The sequence below is a fragment of the Molossus molossus genome, unplaced genomic scaffold, assembly GCF_014108415.1.
Source record: "Molossus molossus isolate mMolMol1 unplaced genomic scaffold, mMolMol1.p scaffold_m16_p_17, whole genome shotgun sequence".
In the NCBI taxonomy this organism is placed as follows: domain Eukaryota; kingdom Metazoa; phylum Chordata; class Mammalia; order Chiroptera; family Molossidae; genus Molossus; species Molossus molossus.
Genome location: NW_023425352.1, coordinates 8,284,320 through 8,305,491, shown reverse-complemented (window position 1 = coordinate 8,305,491; position 21,172 = coordinate 8,284,320). Strand labels below are relative to the sequence as shown.

Below are 21,172 nucleotides of genomic sequence, written 5' to 3'. Positions count from 1 at the left end.
AACTGTCAGCACAGTGGCTCCTAACCTTTTTTAAGAATCTGTGGAAAAACCCTCTCAGGAAATTCACAGACAGAAATGACTGTCTTTGGTTTCAACAGTTCTTTTGTTGTTCATGGATCTGAAATTAAGAACTTTGTGTGGGTAGACTGAAATGTTTATGTGAAGCATGTCAGTTTGCTCATCTTTTTGTTTATTTGTTAATCCTCACCAGAGGATGTTTTTCCTTTTTTTTTTTTGTTTTTTAAGATAGAGTAGAATGGAGGGAAGAAGGCAGAGAGAGACAGACAGACAGACAGACATCGGTGTGAGAGAGACACATGAATTGGCTGCCTCCTGCATGACCCTGACAGGCTAGGGATTGAACCTGCAACCCAGGTTCCTGCCCTTGACTGGGAATTGAACCCACGACTTCTCGGTTCTCAGGCCAACACTCCAACCTTTGAGCCAAACCAACCAGGGCAAGTTTGCTCATCTTTATTTTTTGAATCTATATCTAACTGCCCTGTGTGTCTCTTCAATCCCTTTTATCAGTACTGTTGGTGATGGCTAACTGGACCAGTCATCAGTGGGAGAACAAGTCCCTGTGCAGGCCGCTAATATCCCCTTGGGGACATCTCAGTTGTGGCTTTGATGCCAGAGGGTTCTGTATCTAATGGTGCGACCCTGGGGCATCTAATTGATAGGGCAGACTGAGCTGAAGTGGAATCCCACCCAACTCATATGCACAGGAAATGTGTAGTAGTTTTACTAGAAGCATCTGCATATATAGCCAAGCTTGGGCAAGAGACAGAAATGTCCTAGGTACCAGAGTGCAGAGGGAACGCAGACCAGAACAGTGCAGGATTTGAGAACCAGGTGTGGTCCTCGTGGGCTGGAGCTGGGGTTTGAATACTGTGGCAGGGCAGTAGCTTAAGGCTGTATAGAGCTCCATGCATGGATACAGGACCCCCCATCAGGACCAATGTCTGCCCAGCTAAGATGAGAAAACTCTGCCAGCCACTGGCCCAGGGCCCTGAGTGGTTGAAGTCACCCAGGTTGAAGGAGGGCTCAGGCCTGCAAGTCTATGCTGTCTGTATCTGCAGGCTCCCAAGCTGAGCTGAGGCGTATGCCTAGAAACTGGCTGGAACTGTGAATTCCTAAGGGAGTGTGTCCACTGGAGAAATGACAAACCCTTCCAAGGAGCGCCACCTGCAGGGAGAGGAGGACTCACCCCAGGAATAGGCCCTACAGGGGGTGGATAGTTGGCAAGAGGTGATTATGGTGGTGTCCATGAGGGGCCCACATGGTGATTTGATTTTTCAAAGACCTGACATTGGCCAAAATTAATTACTTGAAAAGTTTTTTTATTAATAGGATTTTGTTTTTATAAATAGCTTTCCTCTTACCTTTAGGAGAACGTATTGTGATGTTGTCTCAGAACCAAAACTATGAGTGAATTTCGGATTCACCACGATGTCAATGAGCTGCTCAGCTTGCTGCGTGTGCATGGAGGGGATGGGGCCGAGGTGTACATTGATCTACTGCAGAAGAATAGGAACCCATATGTCACAACCACCGTGTCTGCACACAGTGCCAAGGTGAGTGCCTATCCCAGAGCTGTGCTGTCACTGGGCAAGACAGGCCCGTCCCTGTGCTATGTACAGAGTTCACCTTCCTGACTGGGTGGTCCTAGCAGTGCCAGTGACAACATCAGACAACCTTGGCAAGTACTTTCCATGGACCAAGTATCTGCTCAGCTCAGCTTCTCTTGACCCTGTGGTGGTTCTGGCCCCTCAGCCCAGACAGATGAATAGACAGAAGCTCAGGGAGCCCAGGCTGTCAGCCTAACCTCAGCCCCGGCTCTTTACCAGACCCTCCACATCCATGATGAGGGACATGCAGTGGTTTCTTTGATTTATAGTCACATCATGACACAGATACTCCCCTGGAAGCTCCTGGTAGTAGGTACACTGAAATCCCTTTAAGGTAGATTATTTTCCTTTATTCAAAAACTATATGTTTCATAATTATAGCTCTTTAGTAAAAGATACCTTTGAAATCTTTTTGAAAACACATTAGAAGCTTCAGTTAGCCTTGGCCTGTTTGGCTCAGTTGTTAGAGCATCAGCCTGTGGATCAGAGGGTCTTGGTTTTGATTCCTGGTCAAGGGCACATATCTAGGTTGCAGGTTCGATCCCTGGCCCTGGTCAAGGTCGTGTAGGAGGCAATCAATAGATGTATCTCTCTCATATCAATGTTTCTCTCTCTAGAAATTAGTGGAAAAATATCCTTGGGTGAGGATTTAAAAAAGAAGAGCCCAGCTGGTGTGGCTCAGTGGTTGAGCGTTGACCCATGCACCAAGAGGTCGCCAGTTCCATTCCCGGTTGGGGCACATGCCCAGGTTGTGGGCCCAATCCCTAGTGGGGGGCATGCAGGAGGCAACCCATCGATATTCTGTCTCATCGGTGTTTCTATTTCTCTCACTTCCTCTCTTTCTAAAATCAATACAGGAAAAAAAACTTTTTTAAAAAAGAAACTTTAGTTGTATAAGCAGCTTAGTAATGGTACAAGGATAATTAGAAAAATTCACTGAGCACAATAATTTGGGAACACACATTACATTTAATCTATTACAAGGGAAGCATTAAAAAGCAGTGAGAATCCCGGCCCCTGTGGCTCAGTGGATTGAGCGTCGTCCCATGGACAGAGGGGTCTCGGTTCAACTCCTGGTCAGGGCACATGCCCAGGTTGTGGGCTCGATCCCCAGTAGGAGGCGTTCAGGAGGAAGCTGATAGGTGTTTCTCACATCAATGTTTCTATACTCTCTAAAAAAAAAAAATCAATAAAAACCTATTTTTGAAATATATCAGTGAGGAAACTTAACCCCAGAGCCTATACATGGTAGTAAATTCAAGAGGAAACAGCGTGAAATGACATAAACTACCAGGAGGAAAACCATGTGGTTATTGTGTAAAGTGAGAGAAATCTTGGAGGAAAATATGATTTCACAAAATATTTAATGAGTCTTCTTAGTTTTATTTTAGTAACAAATGATTATTTAGCCTACCCAATTTTATTCTATTTGGGTTTTTTGTTTAATCTTCTGGAAGGTGTTTTTAAAGTTCTTAGTTATTGTCACTAAATCACTTGTGTTGTGTTTTTGAGGTTAAAATAGCAGAATTTTCTCGTACTCCGGAAGACTTTCTAAAGAAATATGATGAACTGAAATCTAAAAACACAAGGAACCTTGACCCACTGGTGTACCTGTTGTCAAAGCTCACGGAGGACAAAGAGGTAACTGCTGTCATGCCCAGGGTTGGGCATGTCAGGGGAGGCGAGTGTGATGTGCGTCCCTGGAGACCTTGCCTTGGGGGACAGTTCTAGTTGTAAGCGTGTGGGTTTGCACAGTAGCAGTAACATCTCGAGAGTCTGCTGTCACTGGTGCTACTTCTGTTGCTCTGCCCACTTCTCATCAGAATGAAAATACTCGTGATAAATATAAACACAGTAGTTTCCTTGGGGGAGATTTATTTCTTGTTGTCTTGTGCCATGCTTTTTGTTAGCTTTAAGTTGTGTACATGATATGCGTGATGCTAAGAAAAGCACGTGTCAAGCTGGAGGACCAGTGGCACCTGGGAGCGTCCAGGAATACATTAGGTCCTTCCTCCTGCTTCCCAAGTCCCAGGATCTATTCAGGGGTGGAGGTGCAACCAGACACATGTTGACAGTCACGTGTAGAGAAAAGGCAATGCTCGTGGGCACAGAGTTTGGGACTGGGCTGTTAAAACAGCTGTAGGGTTTTCCTCCTTGTGAGTAGAGGGCGTGGCACCTCGTGGCAGAAAGCATTGGAGACCAGACTCCAGCTTGAGGACTGGCAGGAGCTCCTACTCTCACCCTCCACATGGTCATTGGGAAAGAAAGAGGTGGGGTGGCCATGCCAGGCAGAGCACACACGTGTGCAGCCCTGTGTCATACAGCATTCTGTGTGTGCAGACTCTGCAGTATTTACAGCAGAATGCGAGAGAAAGAGCCGAGCTGGCAGCCATGGCTACAGCCAGCAGCACCACCAGCTTCAGCGCCCCTGCCGCAGCCTCTAGGATCTCCATGCAGGAGCTTGAGGAGCTGAGGAAGCAGCTTGGCAGTGTGACCACAGGCTCCACGTTGCAGCAGGTACTGTGACCCGCTGCCCACAGCCTACACTCACTGCAGCAGTGGGGCTGGGAGTACCAGCAGCGGGGTGCACATCTCACTGTCATCTGTTCAAGATGAATCTGAACGTGGAGACACTGATCAGGAACAGTGTGTGTGGATAAGGATCCTGGACGTGGGTGGACAAACGGGCAGGAAGGTTCTGTCCCACCCAGGGCAGTCAGCTTATCTGCTGCAAGGCATTTGTGTGGTTTAGCCAGTGCAAACTGCGATTCCCCATTTTTCTCCGTTAATTTTTGACACATTTTTTAAAAATTATACTTTATAGACCATTTCCTCTAGATCATTTTCTTTATCCTGTACTTGTTGCTTTTCCTTGCTTTTGAATTTATGTACTGCCCTGTTCTTTTGATGTATGTCTGTCTGTTCACAGCATTGCCTCTGGCCTTCAAGTCCCACAGAGCCATGTCCCTGTGAGGGCCTGAGCTTAGTATGTGCCGTTGAGCACAGCAGCTGTGACAGAGACAATGGCCAGCACTGTGTACATATCCCGAGTCCAGCACCTCATAGAGCCCTCACACCAGTACCCCATGTGACAGATGAGGAAACTGAGTTTGCACCTGCCTTTTTTACCACTGCTGGGCCGGTGCTTCTGAAAGCCGCTCCGCAGCCCGTCAGTCTATGGCAGCCCGTCCCTCCAGAGGACACTGCTCTGTGCATGTGCCTGTAGCCAGCCTTTCCCAGTGTGGCCCGCTCCATCCGTCCCTTGTCCCCAAGGGGCTTGGGTGGGGGCACCCCTTCTCTAGCCATCTGTCACTGGGACCGTGTCTTCACCAGCATGTCATATCTAGACTTTGAACCACCAGGAGAAAGCGTAGGTGTCCCCAAGAGTTGGCCTGCCCTGGTGAGGTGCCCTCTCTGCCAGTGCTTCTGCTTAATCTGTGGGCCCTGCCCAGACTGACACCTGTCGGGCCTGGGTCCCCATCTCTCTTGCCTCCAGCCACTTGCACTCACACTCTCACCGTGACGGGCTTGGAGTGATTTCATTTGTGTACGTATTTACTGAACCCTCGTGTGTTCAGTGAGCGGCTTCTTCAATGCGACTGGTTAGTTTTAACTGTACTAAAAGTATATCTTTGTTTTTTAAAAAAAATTTTTTCTCTAGTCTCTAGAACTTACAAGAAAGATGCTTCGAGATAAGCAGAACAAAAAAAATTCGGGCCAGCGCCTCCCCATCTTCCCTGCGTGGGTGTACGACAGGCCTACGCTCGTCGGGGATTTTCTGACAGGCTCAGGCTTAAGCACGGACACAGCTGTGCCTATAGGTATATGAAGTGTTTATTTCTAAGTGCCTCTGTGGTCACCCATGGACAGTGGCCGCTGTGCCCATCCTGCACCCACAAGGAGATGAGTGGGTGTGGTGTGTGTGCTGCTAGCAGTGTTTGTAACCTGCAGTGTGGTGCTATGCCATCCACTGCCAGGCCTGTCTCGGGTACCCCAGGGCAGCCTGTGCGTGGGCAGCAGGGGTGATTCTCAGAGACACCTTTCTCCTGGTGCTGCCTCTGGCTCCCCATCTGTCCCAGCAGGTGTTGGGGAGGACAGCGGGGGTTGTTCTAGGACTGAGAGCTGCTCGGACCATGAGGCATTTGGTACCAGCCCTACTCCAGTCCGTTGGGTGGTTATCTCACACTGAGTTTATGATAGAGGTTGTTAGCATTTTAAAGTCTTTTTTTAAAAAGCCCTGTAAGTGTCAAGCAGGTACCTGAGTGCAGAGGTTTCTACCTGCTTAGTGCTTTCAGGCTCCAACTGGTCCAGGCTCCCCAGCCTGCCAGGCAGTCAGCGCTGTTCCTCCTGGTGGTTTTGGAATCTCAGCCTTTGGTTCCCCGATGGGATCAGTCAATGCCAAATGAAAATTAGTTCTTATAACCGTAATTATTTGAGGAAATTACTCAGAAGACAATGAGTGAGAGTGACTTTTAGTGGCTAGATTATGTCAGGAGAGACGCCAGTGGGAACAGGGGAAATCTGAGTCAAGGCGAGTGGCCCCAGCTGGTGTCTGCGGCCCACAGGCTCACTGCCCCTGGCCTCCCAGGAGTCAGCCGTCGTGGAGGACCTGCTCTACGTGCTGGTGGGTGTGGACGGTAGATACATCACCGCCCAGCCCCTCACCGGGAGACAGAGCCGGACCTTCCTTGTGGACCCCAACCTAGACTTGTCTATCAGGGAGCTGGTGAACAGGATCCTCCCAGTAGCTGCCAGTTACTCCACCGTGACCAGGTAGGTGCTGGACACTAACCTCAGATACACTTAGTCCTGGAGCACGTGTCAACCCAGCTTCACTCCTGGCATGATGTGAAGGGCCTGAGGACAGGTGCAGGGAGCCCAGTCTGCACATGAGAGCACGTGTGGGGCATTTGTTCAGATGCAAAATGTCTAATCTCACCTGAAAACGTAGTCTGTAGCTTCTCAGGGGTGCTTGATAGTTCCTTGCCTTTTAGGTTCATTGAGGAGAAGTCTTCCTTCGAATATGGGCAGGTGAACCACGCATTGGCGGCTGCCATGAGGACCCTGGTGAAGGAGTACCTAATCCTGGTAACACAGCTAGAGCAGCTGCAGAGGCAAGGCCTCTTGTCACTGCAGAAGCTCTGGTTCTACGTGCAGCCGGCCATGCGCACTGTGGACATCCTGGCCTCCCTTGGTACGTCTCTGCTGGGCCAAGAGAGCCTGTAGGGGACAGGGCAGCACCCAGATTGTGATGGAGCAGTTTATGGTGTGAAGATTAGTTGGGTAGTGTCGTGGGAGGGACCACCTAGGCCAGCATGCTAGTCATTCATCTTTTGCTTTTGTTGCCATGGTTGTGAGACCAAAGCTGTGGTGCCTCGTGTTTTACTAATTTGCGGGAGGAAACTAGAATCTCTGGTGGCTAAACTTTATGAGCAACTACAATTTTGAGAGTATCCCCTAAAGAGACACCTGTCCCGTGAGGAGGCTGGAGGTGAGGCTCTGCGTGGCCTCTCCTTTCTTGGCACCAAGGGCCTCTTCCCCTCGCAGCCACCTCAGTGGATAAAGGTGAGTGTGTTGGGGGGTCCACGCTGAGCCTCCTCCACGACCGGAGCTTCAACTACACGGGTGACAGCCAGGCGCAGGAGCTGTGCCTGTACCTCACCAAGGCCGCCAGTGTGCCCTACTTCGAGATTCTGGAGAAGTGGATCTACAGAGGGATCATCAATGACCCGTACAGGTGGGGCTGGGGACGTGGAGGGTAGGCAGGTGGTTCTTCAGCTTATTCTATTGGTGGCAGTCGTGAAGGTCACCCAGATCGGCCACTTAGCCTCTTCTGTGTGGGCTCCTCAATGATGGATTTAAATGCATAAGACAAAATATGTCAGCTCACAAAGAATTCTGTTATGTTGAGATTATTTGTGAAAATATTTTACACTTGATTTTAGCTAAGAGACACAGAAGTGATATTTGTCTAAATATTTAAAAAATAGATCTGTGGTCTAGGAATAGTGTTTCTATACTAATGACCCAAATAACAAAAGCTGGCGTGACGGGATGTGTAAGGAATGCAGTGTCAAAGTCCTGGCGCATAGGGCTTTGATATTTGAAATAGGGTGCGAGGTGTATGGGCTCTGGTGGATGAGAATATGTCCCCCGTGTATCCTGTTACCCACACGTCTGGTGGAAGGAAGTGCTGGTTCCAGTGAGAGACAGCAGTAAAGATGAACCAGCCTCCTATCTTGCTCTCTGGCCCCAGGTCACCTCGATGCCCCAAGTGAAGTTGGCAGGTTTGATTAACTCACAGTAGAGAATTAATGGTAGTGAGATGGTGCTTGGACTCCACAGTCGGCCTCCATGGTTGTGACCCAAGATGCCTTTGTGCTTTCAGTGAGTTCATGGTCGAGGAGCACGAGCTGCGGAAAGAGAAGATCCAGGAAGACTACAACGACAGGTACTGGGACCAGCGGTACACCGTGGTGCAGCGGCAGATTCCGTCCTTCCTGCAGAAGATGGCGGGCAAGGTGCTCAGCACAGGTGATGCCCGGGGGTGGGGTAGGGGGAACAGCAGGCCGCAGGAGGGCCCCATCCTTCTGGACATGCATGGGTGTATCCTCTGTGATTGTTCCTGTGATAGGGAGTGGAGGGGCTGAGCTGTGCGGGCACTGGGTTGGGTTCCTGTGCTCTGGTTGATTGCATTTTGTTCCCTGAGACCTAGGAGGTTGTCTCAACAGATGCTTCTCATTCCTCTTGACTGTTAAATTTCTAGAACTCTTGCTACTTAAAGGAAAACTTTCTGTACTCACAACACTGACACCAGATTTCCACACCAACACCCAGGTCCCTAGTTCTCTGAGGACACCACTGGGTGTCCTGCAATCCAACTCAGTCCTGACACTACCCGGACGCAGCACACAGCCCCCACAGTGTAAGGGCTCAGTCCCTCAAGACTGTCCCACCTCAAATGCCAGCCATGAGTATCAGGTCTGTAGGCCACCAAGTTGACTACAAATCGGGGATGCCCATGACCCCTTCTCAGATTCGATAATTTGCTAGAGCGGCTCACAGAACTCAGGGAAACACTTTACAACTAGATTACTGGCTTATTACAAAGAATATGATAAAGGATTTAGGTAAAGGATATGATAAAAGATGAACAGCCCGGTGAAGAGGTCTGGCAGGGTCCCCAGCACAGGAGCTTCTGTCCCCGTGGAGCTGGGGTGCACCGCCCTCCTGGCAGGCAGATGTGATCACCAGCCTGGACGCTCTTCAAACCTCTTTGTTTAGGGTCTTTATGTAAGTTCCATCCTGTAGGCACAATTGGGTAAGTCAGTGGCTGCTGGTAATTAGCCCCTGGCTCCTCCCCAGACATTGGGGTTGGGCTGATGGTTCCAGAGTTCTCATCACCTGGTTGGTTCCTCTGGCCACCAGCCTCATCCTAAAGCTGACTGGGGGCTGCCAAGAGTCACCTCAGCATAAACTCAGGTGTGGGTGGAGGGGCTTTGGAATAACAGGATTCCAAGGATTTTAAGAGCTCAGTGCTGGAAACTGGGATGAAAACCAAATATATATTTGCTGTTATATTATAGTATAACACACAATACAGGAAAAACCATCACGGACACAGGCCCACTGGGCCGCAGTGTTCTTAGTCACCCTGCTGGGCCAGGAACCTGATTTAGAGATGCACATGGGGAGTTACTTGAAGATGGGCTGGCAGCAGGGTCTCAGCACTTTGGTGACAGTGGGGCTGTTTGGGATGGAGTCGGGAGATGATTTAGAACCTGGTTCTCGTAAGGCTTCTTGAGATTGTTTCTGTGATCTTAATTAGGGAAATCAGATATAAACAGTCATGCAAACCACAGCAGTTACCGCGGTTGGTGGCAGTGATGTCTCCACCATGGCTAGAGCAGGTTTCCAGAGCTGTTCTCACAGTCTGTTCTCTGTCCAATCCTCTAGCTTGTGTGTGGACCATGACTTACTGTATTTGCAACAGAATTTTAAATTTGCCCTCTATCTCTTTTCAGGAAAGTATCTAAATGTGGTCAGAGAATGTCGTCACGATGTCACCTGCCCAGTGGCCAAAGAGATCATCTACACGTTGAAGGAGCGGGCATACGTGGAGCAGATTGAGAAGGCATTTAACTACGCCAGCAAAGTCCTGCTGGACTTCCTAATGGAGGAGCAGGACTTTGTGGCGCACCTGAGGTGTGCGCTTCTGCAATGTTAGTGCGGGCAAGTAAAGTGCAGAGGGTTTGGCCGAGACCTGGAGCTCCCAGTAGTTCCATCTGTCATTTTACAAATGGGCACACGGTCAGGTCATCTCCTGCCTGACACCTGTGGACACGTCCTCCCCAGCCCTGTTCGGGGCCCTCAGGCCCCTCTGCAGGTCCTGGCATGGTGGTCCTGCCCAAGAGAGCTGTTCATTGCAGCTCATTGTAAGCTGACCATAGTCATGTTACCTGTTGTGGCTGGAGCCCTCTGCGTGCATGTGGCCTTTTCTTGTTTCTCCAGAATTTGGGCTGGTGTGCATGTAAGGTGGCCTCGCTGACATCTGCTTATCACTTCTCCAAGGTCCATCAAGCGCTACTTCCTGATGGACCAGGGGGACTTCTTTGTGCACTTCATGGACCTCACAGAGGAAGAGCTGAAGAAGCCAGTGGATGACATCACACCCACACGCCTGGAGGCACTGCTGGAGCTGGCCCTGCGCATGAGCACCGCCAACACGGACCCCTTCAAGGACGACCTCAAGGTGGGCTGCAAGCTGAGAAAGATGGTGAAGTAAAGCCCAGGAGAGACCAGTGCCTGACAAGGTTTCTTTCTGTCTCAGTTGATAGGATCCTGTGGGCTTATTTTCCCCTTCATTGTTTATTAAGTTGATTTTTACGTGTTGAGTCATTGTTGCATTTCAGGAATAAGTCCCACTTGGTCATGGTGTGCAATCCTTTTACTGTGCAGCTGAATTCCATTTGCTAGTGTTTGATGAGGATTTTTTTTTTAATCCTCACCTGAGGACATTTTTCGATATTTTGTTCAGATAGAGTGGGAGGGAGAGAGAGAGAAACATTGACATGAAAGGGACACATCAAGTGGTTGCCACCCACACAACCCAACCAGGGCCGGGGACAAACTGCAACCGAGGTACATGCCCTTAGCTGGAACCGAACTCGGGTCTCTCTGGCCCGCAGGCCGACGCTCTAACCGCTGATCCAAGCCGGCCAGGGCTGATGAGGGTTTTGTGTTCCTGTTCTCCAGGGACATTGGCATGTAGTGTTCCTGTGGTGTCTGTGGCTCACTTGGTTCCCAGGTTAACAGTGGCCTTGTGATTGAGCTGGGAAGTGTTCCCCCGTCTGTGCTGGGAGGTTTCAGTAGGACTGGTGTCAGTTCTTTAAACCCTCGGGAGACTCAGCAGTGACATCGTCTCGGTCCCCTTGCTGGCTGCAGGTCTGTGCAGAGTGTCTGTTGCTTCTTGGAGTCGGTTTGGCTGTTGTGTTCCTGAAATTGATGCTGGAATTGACTCTCATGATCCTTTTCTGTTTCTGTCAGGTTGACAGTAATGTCTCTGCTTTCGTTTCTGTTTCTCACTTGAGTCTTCCCGTTTTTTAGTTAATGTAGCTAAAAGTGTGTCGGTTTTGTTGATCTTTCAAAGAACCAACATTTGGGTTCATTTTCTCTCTCCCTTTTTTCTCCTTTTTTCTTTCCTCTCAGATGCTCTGTCTTCACGTCTGTAAAGCAGGGGTGAACAGCAGTCATTCAATAATTAAATATGAATTGAGCACAAACACTGGAGAAGGAGCAGTCAGTAACAACAAATAATGCCTCCGGCTCTTAGGACCTTATAGCGTGGCCAATGATACCATCAGATTACATTTCTTCAGGAAGTTTTTACAACTCTCCAATGACGCAGCAGGCAGAAAACTCTTAGCAGCGCACACAATACATAATAGTTTCTGGAAAGCATTCTGTTTTAATGTTGTGTTCTGATGTGAGTGTCATCAATATCATTATTTCCTTCACACTGCTATAAGTTAGCTACTTGCGTAACATTGTTGGTGGCAAAACGCTACCAGGTGTTAGATGGAGTCAGACCTGACCTTGGTTCAGCAACCTCAGTACTTGAGTTCTGGCTAATAATGAATTCAGAGATGAGATTCAAAGTATAAGAGAAAGTGTCTTTAGAAAGTCACAGAGATAGAAGGGAGCCATAGAAGAAATAGGCTCAGGCCCGGCCGATGTGGCTCAGTGGTTGAGCATCAACCCATGCACCAAGAGGTCACCAGTTCGATTTCCCGTCAGGGCACATGCCCAGGTTGTGGGCCAAATCCCCAGTGGTGGGCATGCAGGAGGCAGCTGGTTGGTGTTCTCTCTCATCAATGTTCTCTCTTGTTGATGTTTCTGTCTCTCTCTCCCTCACCCTTCCTCTCTCTTTAAAATCAATAAAGAAAAAAAAATTTAAAAACAAAAAGAGAAATGGGCTCAGGAAACAAGTTACAACAAAAGACCAGGGCCCTTGGAGCTTAGGGGAAAGAGAGAGGCAAGGAAAATGCACCTGGGGGAGGGGTGGGGAAAGGTGCAGGGGTGCTCCAGAGAGAGCGCTTGCTCTGTCTTTACCTCTGTCCTATTATTTTCTTTTTTCTGTTGCTTTGGGTTTAGTTTGTTATTGTTTTTTTAGTTTCTTATGGTGTAAAGTGAGGTTATCGACTTGAAATCTCTAAAAGGTCAACCCGCGGGAGATCACATCCACAACACAAGGCCAGTGTAGACCAAAATGGCTTTATTGCATGCGCTTGGGTGCAGGCGGGCTGAGCCGGAAAGGGGTCAGCCTCGAATAACAGTTGGTGTGTAGGTTATGTACTCTACTTGTAGCTTCCGGCAGTTCCTGCTGACGTACTCTGCCTGGCCCACTGTCCACTTCGCAGTTGGACAGGTCTGGTATCTCATCCTGCATCTGCTGGGTTAGTCATTGTTTTGTGGATAATCTGATAATCCATAGTCAACAAAAAGGGTGAGCAAAGGCCTTGCAAGCAATGCATTTTTCAGTTTCTGCCTTTTGCAAGCTTTTTCCTTTTCCCTTTAAAATGTTACTAAGCTTTCCGCCATCTTTCCGTGCCGCCACAATGGTGCGCATGAATGTCCTGGCCGCTGCTCTGAGGAGTGTCGACAGTGCCGAAAAGAGGCAAACGCCAGGTTCTTCGTAGGCCGAGCTCCAAAGTCATCGTCCGGTTTCTAACTGTGATGATGAAGCGTGGTTACATTGGCGACTTTGAAATTATTGATGACCACAGAGCTGGGAAAATTGTTGTGAACCTCACAGGCTGATTGAACAAGTGTGAAGTAATCAGCCCCAGATTTGATGTGCAACTTAAAGATCTAGAAAAATGGCAGAACAACCTGTTTTCATCCCATCAGTTTGGTTTCATTGTACTGACAACCTCAGCGGGCATCATGGACCATGAAGAACAAAACAAAAATACACAGGAGGGAAAATCCTGGGATTCTTTTTTTTAGGGATGTAATACACATGTGCAAATAAAATGCCTCAATGGAAAAAAAATAAAATAAAATGTTGCCCTTTTAGTCGACTTCTGAAACGGAGGTGGTTACGCTGTGAACTGCCCTCTTCGCACACCTGTCACCGCATTCCATGCATTTGGTTCCTTGTGTTTTCTAATCTCCATTGTGATCTCTTTGACCTGTTTTTAAGCGTGCTTAATTTTCACATGTTCGTGATTTTTTTCAGTTTTCTTTCTGTTGTTGATGTCTAGCTTTGTTTCATTATGGTCAGAGAATGCTTCATATGACTTGCATTTTGTAAAGTTTGAGGCTTGTTTGATGGTCTCACATGTGGTCCAGCCTGCAGTGTTGTGCGTGAACCTCAGAAGAACGTCCATCTGTTATTGAAAGTGGGGAGTGAGGTCTCTGTGATTGTGGAGCTGTTTCTCCTTTTAAATTTTTTTTCTTTATTGATTTTTTTTTTTTATCCTCACCCGAGAACATTTTTTTTGCATTTTTCTTCAGATAGAGTGGGAGGGAGAAAGGGAGGGAGAGAGAAAGAGAGAGAAACATTGACATGAGAGAGACACATCGAGTGGCTGCCACCCACATGACCCCAACCGGGGCCAGGGACAAACTACAACCGAGATAGGTGCCCTTAGCGGCAACTGAACCCGGGACTCTCCAGTCTGCGGGCTGATGCTTTAACCGCTGAGCCAAACTGGCCAGGGCTGATTTTTTTTTAGAGAGAGAGAAGAAGGGAGAGAGAACATCGATTGGCCACCTCCTGCATGCCCCTGAATGGGGATCAGGCCCACAACCTGGGCATGTGCCCTGACCAGGAATCGAACTGGCAACCTCTTGGTGCATGGGTCGACGCTCAACCAGAGCCACATCGCCCAGGCAAGCTATTTTTCCTTTTAATTCTTCAGTTCTTGCTTCGTGTATTTTGGGGTCTGTGCTTAGGTGCGAAAGTATTTTTGTAGGACAGATTCCTAGAAGTGAAATTACTGGATTGAAATGTATTCCCTTGTGCCCTGGCTGGTTTGGCTCAGTGGTTAGAGTGTCGACCTGTGGACCAATGAATCACGGGTTCAATTCCAGTCAAGGGCACGTACCTCAGTTGCAATTCGTCCCCAGCCCTGATTGGAGTTGTGTAGGGGGCAACCACTCAATGTGTCCCTCTCACATCGATGCTTCTCTCTCTCTCTCCCCCTCCCCCCACTCAATCTGAACAAAACTGGACAAACATCCTCAGGTGAGGATTGAAAAGAAGAAATGTGTGCCCTTGTTCACTAGGCTGAGCTTAGGCTCTAGCCTCTGCGCCTGGGTGCACAGCGGGGGGGCCTCGTCTGTGCACATGGCATCCCACCTACTTCTGCGCCTGGGTGCACAGCGGGGGGCCTTGTCTGTGCACATGACATCCCACCTACCTCTGCGCCTGGGTGCACAGCGGGGGGCCTCGTCTGTGCACATGGCATCCCACCTACCTCTGCTCCTGGATGCACAGCGGGGGGCCTCGTCTGTGCACATGGCATCCCACCTACCTCTGCGCCTGGGTGCACAGTGGGGGGCCTCGTCTGTGCACATGACATCCCACCTACCTCTGCGCTGGGTGCACAGCGGGAGGCCTCGTCTGTGCACATGACATCCCACCTACCTCTGCACCTGGGTGCACAGCGGGGGGCCTCGTCTGTGCACAGGACATCCCACCTACCTCTGCGCTGGGTGCACAGCAGGAGGCCTCATCTGTGCACGTGACATCCCACCTACCTCTGTCGGCCAGGTGACGCTGCTGCGTGGTCCAGCTCTTCTCTCACTGTCACTCTGTCAGCCTGTAGGAGCTCTCACACTGCCCCTGGCAGGTGGTTGACACTTAATAAATATTTGAATAAATTGACACTGGGAACAGTACTGTCTGTAGTAACTTCTATTTGGTCAGATGTGTCCCCTCTGACCTGGGCCTGTTGTGTATGGTGAAAGGTTGTCTTGTGAGGGGTTCAGATTTACTCAGTGCACCCTGTGGACCCTTTGTCTGTAGTTTTCTTTTTCTACTTTAGTGGAAAGTGGTTTCTTTCTTTCTTTCCTTCTTTCTTTCTTTCTTTCTTTTTTAATTGCTTTGAGGGGGACATGAATTCATTGTTCCACTTGTTCGTGCACTCGTTTGTTAATTCCTGGTATGTGTCCCAACCAAGGATTGAACCCACATCCTTGGTGTATCAGGGGGTGCGCTAACCAACTGCGCATCCTGGACAGGGTGAAAGCGGTTTCATTTTTGAAGCAGTATTTATCGAATTTTTTTTTAAGCCAGCATCCAAGATTTAGTCTGTAGTTAGAGGAACGTACCTCAGTCGTGGGTTTGCTTTTCTAGCTGGTATGCACAGGTTGGGGGGGACGGGGTCATGACTTGATGCTTTTTTTATGATAAATTATTTTAAATTAAAAAAGATTAAAACATCTTTTTTAGTTATAGTTATCACGTGATATTACACTACTTTTGGGTGAGAGTACAGTGATTGACACCTGTACACTTTACGAAGGGTTGTATTGATGTTCCTTTATTTCTCTACCCCAAGATTGACCTGATGCCTCATGACCTCATCACTCAGCTTCTGCGGGTTCTGGCCATTGAGACCAAGCAGGAGAAGGCGATGGTGCAGACCGACCCCACTGAGCTCTCGCTGAGCGGCCTGGAGGCCTTCTCTTTTGACTATGTGGTCAAGTGGCCCCTGTCACTGATCATTAACAGGTAAGTGCGGGTTCCCCAGGCACCAGCTTCAGTGAGGTTTTCAGGTTTGCAGGGAGAAGGATCAGACGTGCCTGCCCACTGCATCGTTCTGTAGCTGGTTGTGCCGGTCAGGGATTACTTGGCGGCCTGGTGGCCCAGACACAGAATGTGTGTCAGTGGCATCACCGCCTGGCTGTGGTCTCAGCCAGAGCCGTGTTTATAATGTCAGATGTCAGTGGGACTCCATGCCCTCTCCTCTGCAGGAAGGCCCTGACACGTTACCAGATGCTTTTCCGGCACATGTTCTACTGCAAGCATGTGGAGCGGCAGCTCTGCAGCGTCTGGATCAGCAACAAGGCTGCCAAGCAGCATGCGCTACACTCCGCCAAGTGGTGCGTTCTCTGTCCACACGGGGGGGTGGCCCTGGGATGCACACCCGGGTGTGCCGCACACAGCGCCAGGCTGTTGCCGACTACCAGGCACACCGGCTCTGTCCCCTGCTGCCTGCACAGACCTTTGGGGCAGACACCCGCTGTCTGGGTGGGAGCCCTTTGAGGACCGCAAGCCTCCTCCCGGGGTGGACCCTCGTGGTGTCAGCACTCCATCCCATGTAAGCTTGAGGCGGTCTGCTTGCTGGTCTGTGGCCCCAAGTGTTGTCTGTGTTCTTTGAGCCTTAGGAGCCATGTCATGGGTTGTGCTGAGAGCAGGTGCACCTGCTGACCACCTGCACACGCTGGGGCTGGGGCAGGGTGGGGGAGCAGAAGGTATGTAGGTGCCAGCTCCACAGCATCTCCTGGGTGTCTCTGCTCGCTCAGGTTCGCTGGCGCCTTCACGCTTCGACAGCGGATGCTGAACTTTGTTCAGAACATTCAGTACTACATGATGTTTGAGGTCATGGAGCCGACCTGGCACGTCCTCGAGAAAAACCTGAAGTCTGTGAGTTCTAACTTAATGTACTGTAACGTTTAAAAGACTGCGGCCACCAGGATGTCTCACAGTGTAGGTTCACAAATAGGAAGGTGCTGGTTGGGTATCAGGGCGAGGCCGTCAGCGAGGCCGTGCTCAGAGCCTCATCAGGAGAAGCCACACCTTCTGCACACGTTGTCATTTGTGTGATGCGGGGTATTGGCTCCCTCACGCTGCGTAGCCTCAGGACCAAGCTGTTTGCATAGCGTGGGTGTCTTGCCCTCTGTGGGAGCTCTGAGAGCCTCAGACCTGGGGGCAGCCCTGCGCTCCCACCAGCGTGTTCTGGGCCCTCTGGGGGTTCTCAGCCAGAAGAAACCAACTGTCACCAACTGTCAGGAGAAAGTGGCGAGTGGTAGTGTTTCCTTCCTGCTTCTTATCTTTAGGAATGAAAACCTTGGACTTTTAGGACATGTTCTGGGGGGACTAGGGGAGGGGGTTTGGTACATACGTGTGTGTGTGTGTGTGTGTGTGTGTGTGTGTGTGGTTTGTTTGGTTTTGGTATGTGCCCCTAGTGGGAACTCTCTGGCCCACAGGCCAATGCTCCAACCACTGAGCCAAACCAGCCAGGGCCAGTATTATTTATTTTTAGTGATAATTTGAGGTTGTCTCCCAAAAGACCACAGGATCATTTTAGAAATGGAAATAAAACAAGTGTGCAAAGCCAGAAAGGAAGCCCGGGGCGCAGTGTGGTCAGTCTGGGTGTGTTCCGTGCAGGCCTCCAACATCGATGACGTGCTGGGGCACCACACAAGCTTCTTGGACAACTGCCTGAAGGACTGCATGCTGACCAACCCTGAGCTCCTCAAGGTCTTCTCCAAGCTCATGTCTGTGTGCGTGATGTTCACTAACTGCATGCAGGTACGCTGCCGCAGCCCTGCCCACGCTGCCTCCCTCTCTGTCAGCCAGCAGGTGCCACCGAGTGTCCTTCCTGAGCCCCGCCTGGCCCGTGGGCAGGGGTACCGGCCGCAGGATCTCTGTCCTCGCCTGTTTCTGAACACCTTGAATCCTTTTGCCAGAATTTGACTTATTTGATGCAGTTTTTATTGGGCACCTGTCACAAGCAGTGGCTCAACAGCTATGGTACTGAACATCCATGTCAGGAAGCAGAAGGGGTGACGTGGGGGTTCCCCAGGGTCTCAAGGGCGCTGAGGTATCAGCCATCTGGGCCCGTGGGAGAGCGTGAAGGTGAGAGAGTCTGGGTCGTGGTGGCTAATGACGAAGCTGGAGCACATGAATGCGATCCCTGAGACATTTAGGAGCCATATTGGATTGTGAACCGGAAAACACCATGGAAAGCAAGTGTTTTCAGGAAAATTAGTCCATAAGCCCTGTGACAGGCAGACTAGAAATGGTGTTGGCCCATCTGCAGCCTTCTTGAGGGCCCACCCACTGTCCTTGAGTCTGCAGATGTCCAAGGAGCACAGGTGGGGTGTTTCACTGGAAGCAAATTGGTTATAATGAAAGCGTCTCTTTCTGGCCCCCAAGAGATTTACGCAGAGCATGAAATTGGACGATGAGCTGGGCCGCCTGACTCTGGAGCACGGCACGATGCTGGGGCCACCCACCGAGGCCGAGCGGGTGGAGGAGCGTACCCGGAAGGAGCTTGCCAGGAAGGTGCGTGGCCTCTTGGACTAGTCCAGCGGGCCCTCTGTTTTCCTAAGAGATTTGACAGTGTTAAGATTCTGACACTGAAGAACTACACTGTCTACCGCCCTTTCATTTCTGTCTGTCTGGTTTTTTTTTTACTCCTCACCTGAAGATATTCTTCCATTTATCTTCAGATAGAGTAGGAGAGAAAAAGAGAAACATCAATCGACCAGTTGCCTCCTGCACAACCCTGACCAAGGCTGGGGTCGAACTGCAACCGAGGTGCATGCCCTTGACCGGAATCGAACCCGAGACTCATTGGTCCGCAGGCCAACGCTCTTAACTTCTGAGCTAAACTGGCCAAGGCTCTTTCTTTTGCTTAAAAGATAACCATCTTGATTTTGTTATTTTAAAATGTTTTTATTGATTTTTTAGAGAGTGAGGAAGGGAGAGAGAGACAGAATCATCTATCTGTTGCCTCCTGGACACCCTATACTGGGGATCGAGCCTGCAACCCAGGCATGTGCCCTGACAGGGAATCGAATTGAGACCTCTCAGTCCATGGGACATCGCTCAGTCCACTGAGCCACACCAGCCGGGCAGAAAACAACTATCTTAAAATTAGGTTCCAAATGCAAGCCACAGAAACCTAACCCCGCCCAGCTATGTCCAGGGCAAGACCAGCGCATCCACAGAACAGGTGGGGCGGCCCACACAGCTGGGCGCTCAGCAGGCACAGCCTAGCGTCTGTCCTAAACTGAAGATCAAGCCGCTCTGACGTGCCAGCATGTGGGTCCTTGGGTGGGGGGCAGGCACCAAACGGGCCCAGGCACCAGCTCCCGTGGGCCGGTTTGTCCCCCTCACTGACCGGCAGCCAGGAGAGAAGTGGACCGTGCGGCAGTCTGAGCCGCACAGAGGAAACTCCGGTTCCCTGTGGCCAGGAAGAGAGGGCTCAGCTGCCCAGCGTGGCTCTGTCCTGTGCTTTCAGGAACTTCTGTGATGCCCCAACTATACCTTTTGTCACTTGAAAACCTTCTGAAATCCACTCTTCTATTGAAAGAATGAAAGGAAAGGGAAGGTCAGCTGGGCCCCTGTCTTTCAGCACCTGGCCGAGCACGTGGACACGCCTCAGCTGGCCTCCAGCTTCGAGGCCACCATCAGTAAGTTCGACAAGAACTTTTCAGCCCATCTACTTGACCTCCTGGCCCGACTGAGCATCTACAGTACCAGTGACTGTGAGCACGGCATGGCCAGCGTCATCTCCAGGTGGGTGTGGGAAGCTTTTCTGTCTCGAGCACTGTCCCTGTCTCCACGTGATGGCGAGGCCCAGGCCTCCCTGCTGGCTTCCTGCTGCCTTCCCTCACCTTCACCCGCCCTCGGGTCGCCACGGAGAACGGGAGGCCAGTGTGTGAGGGCATCTGTTCTTGACCTGTGCTTCTGCTGGTCCCGCATCACTCCCCGAGGTGACACCATGCGTCTGTTTCCTGGGTGTGCGTTCCCCAGTAGTGGCAGGCTGCCCGCAGTGCCCCCACCGTCAGTCTGTCTGCCTAGGTCAGCCTTGTTTACCACTGCTCCCTGGGCCAGGACCCAGGACATTGGAAGGACCCCTTTCATCTCCTGGGTGCCCAGCAGCAGTGTCACCCCAGGGTCAGATGAGCAATGAGGAGGTAGCTGGGGGAGGATAGGACCAGAGGGATGTCCCTGCCACCGAATGCAGCTCTGACAATGTCAGCCGGCCAGGAAATCACTGGAAGCAAAGTGTGGGTCAAGGCAGCACTCGGTATACTTGCCGTGTGTGGGCACTTGGGAGTGTGCCTCGTGATTCTGAGCGGCTAGTGTGCAGGTCCTGTGGGCTAGCAAGAGTTGACAGAACCGGGGAGGGCCCAGTGGGCAGGACAGACCTACATGGAGGCCACCGGGCAGGTGGGCCGGTAGGGGTTTGTGGTTCTGGGCTAGTGGTTCCTGCTACCCCACAGAGCCTGCCAGCACCCTGGTGCCCGACTCCCTGCAGCTTCCCACAAGGAGGGGGCTGTCCTTGTCCTGGGAAGGTGCCTGTTGTTTGATGACCTCAGGTTCGTCTGAATGTTAGGACCACCCAGTACCCTGTGCCACCCACAGGCATCCTGGCCATGGGGTGTGGAGGTGTTCTCAGCCTGTGGCACCCTTGGGCCCCTGCTTTTGGGCAAGACCAGGTGACTGGAGAGCCTAGTGTCCAGGAGCTGAGAGGGGACCGGCGCTCTGCTCGAGACGGTTCTGCTTAAACGTCTACTTAGAGATCTCAGTTGTCTTGCTTTTGGTTTTCACGTTTTTATTCCAATCTCAGTGTTACTTGAACTGGTGAAGGCTGTGTGGAACCTGGGGCCTGTGTTTGTGTATACATGTCTGTGTGTATGCACGTGTGTGTGTGCATGCTGGTGGCCACTGCAGGGTGGGTACCCCACACCCAGGCATCTGTAGAAGCAGCCCCAGCCCCATCCTCACCCCATAGGCTCGACTTCAACGGCTTCTACACAGAGCGCCTGGAGCGCCTGTCTGCAGAGAGGAGCCAGAAGGCAGCCCCCCAAGTGCCCATTCCACGGGGGCCCCCGGCACCAGCACCCAGGGTTGCTGTCACCGCACAGTGAGGCCCTCGGAGCCTGTACCCACCACAACTGAAGGAGGGGCGTATCGGGTTGGTGGGTGCTGTTGCAGATAAATGAGTTCAGGGTTTCTAATAAAATATTCCTGAAATACATGTGTCTTGTGTGCTGTTACCATAAGTATAAAG

The 21,172-nt window shown here is 50.7% G+C and overlaps 1 protein-coding gene and 1 pseudogene across 2 annotated transcripts; both read left to right on the top strand.

Annotated features, from left to right (window-relative positions):
* The first annotated feature begins 1,080 nt into the window (after positions 1-1,080).
* Positions 1,081-21,125, top strand: TUBGCP2 (tubulin gamma complex associated protein 2). 2 transcript variants are annotated; one of them, XM_036265113.1, is made up of 18 exons: positions 1,081-1,251; positions 1,392-1,577; positions 3,144-3,272; positions 3,972-4,148; positions 5,293-5,452; positions 6,197-6,404; positions 6,626-6,825; positions 7,179-7,368; positions 8,020-8,165; positions 9,656-9,836; positions 10,203-10,383; positions 15,701-15,873; positions 16,116-16,244; positions 16,668-16,788; positions 17,533-17,676; positions 18,304-18,432; positions 19,508-19,671; positions 20,894-21,125. In XM_036265113.1, the coding sequence occupies exons 2-18, from the start codon at positions 1,428-1,430 to the stop codon at positions 21,027-21,029; spliced, it is 2,718 nt and encodes a 905-aa protein (XP_036121006.1). In that variant the 5' UTR covers positions 1,081-1,251; positions 1,392-1,427; the 3' UTR covers positions 21,030-21,125. The 2 variants fall into 2 exon arrangements, with proteins under 2 accessions (XP_036121006.1, XP_036121007.1); XM_036265114.1 differs by lacking the exon at positions 3,972-4,148 and having other exon boundaries at positions 20,894-21,110.
* Positions 12,746-13,252, top strand: LOC118632222 (annotated as a pseudogene).
* Positions 21,126-21,172: the final 47 nt, after the last annotated feature.

What these genes read in the sequence shown, in the direction of transcription:
- TUBGCP2 (XM_036265113.1), top strand. Translation starts at nt 1,428, where the DNA reads ATGAGTGAATTTCGGATTCACCACGATGTCAATGAGCTGCTCAGCTTG. An exon ending in GGACATCCTGGCCTCCCTTG is followed by an intron (nt 6,826 to 7,178) that starts GTACGTCTCTGC and finishes TTCCCCTCGCAG; the next exon opens with CCACCTCAGTGGATAAAGGT. An exon ending in TGTTCACTAACTGCATGCAG is followed by an intron (nt 17,677 to 18,303) that starts GTACGCTGCCGC and finishes CTGGCCCCCAAG; the next exon opens with AGATTTACGCAGAGCATGAA.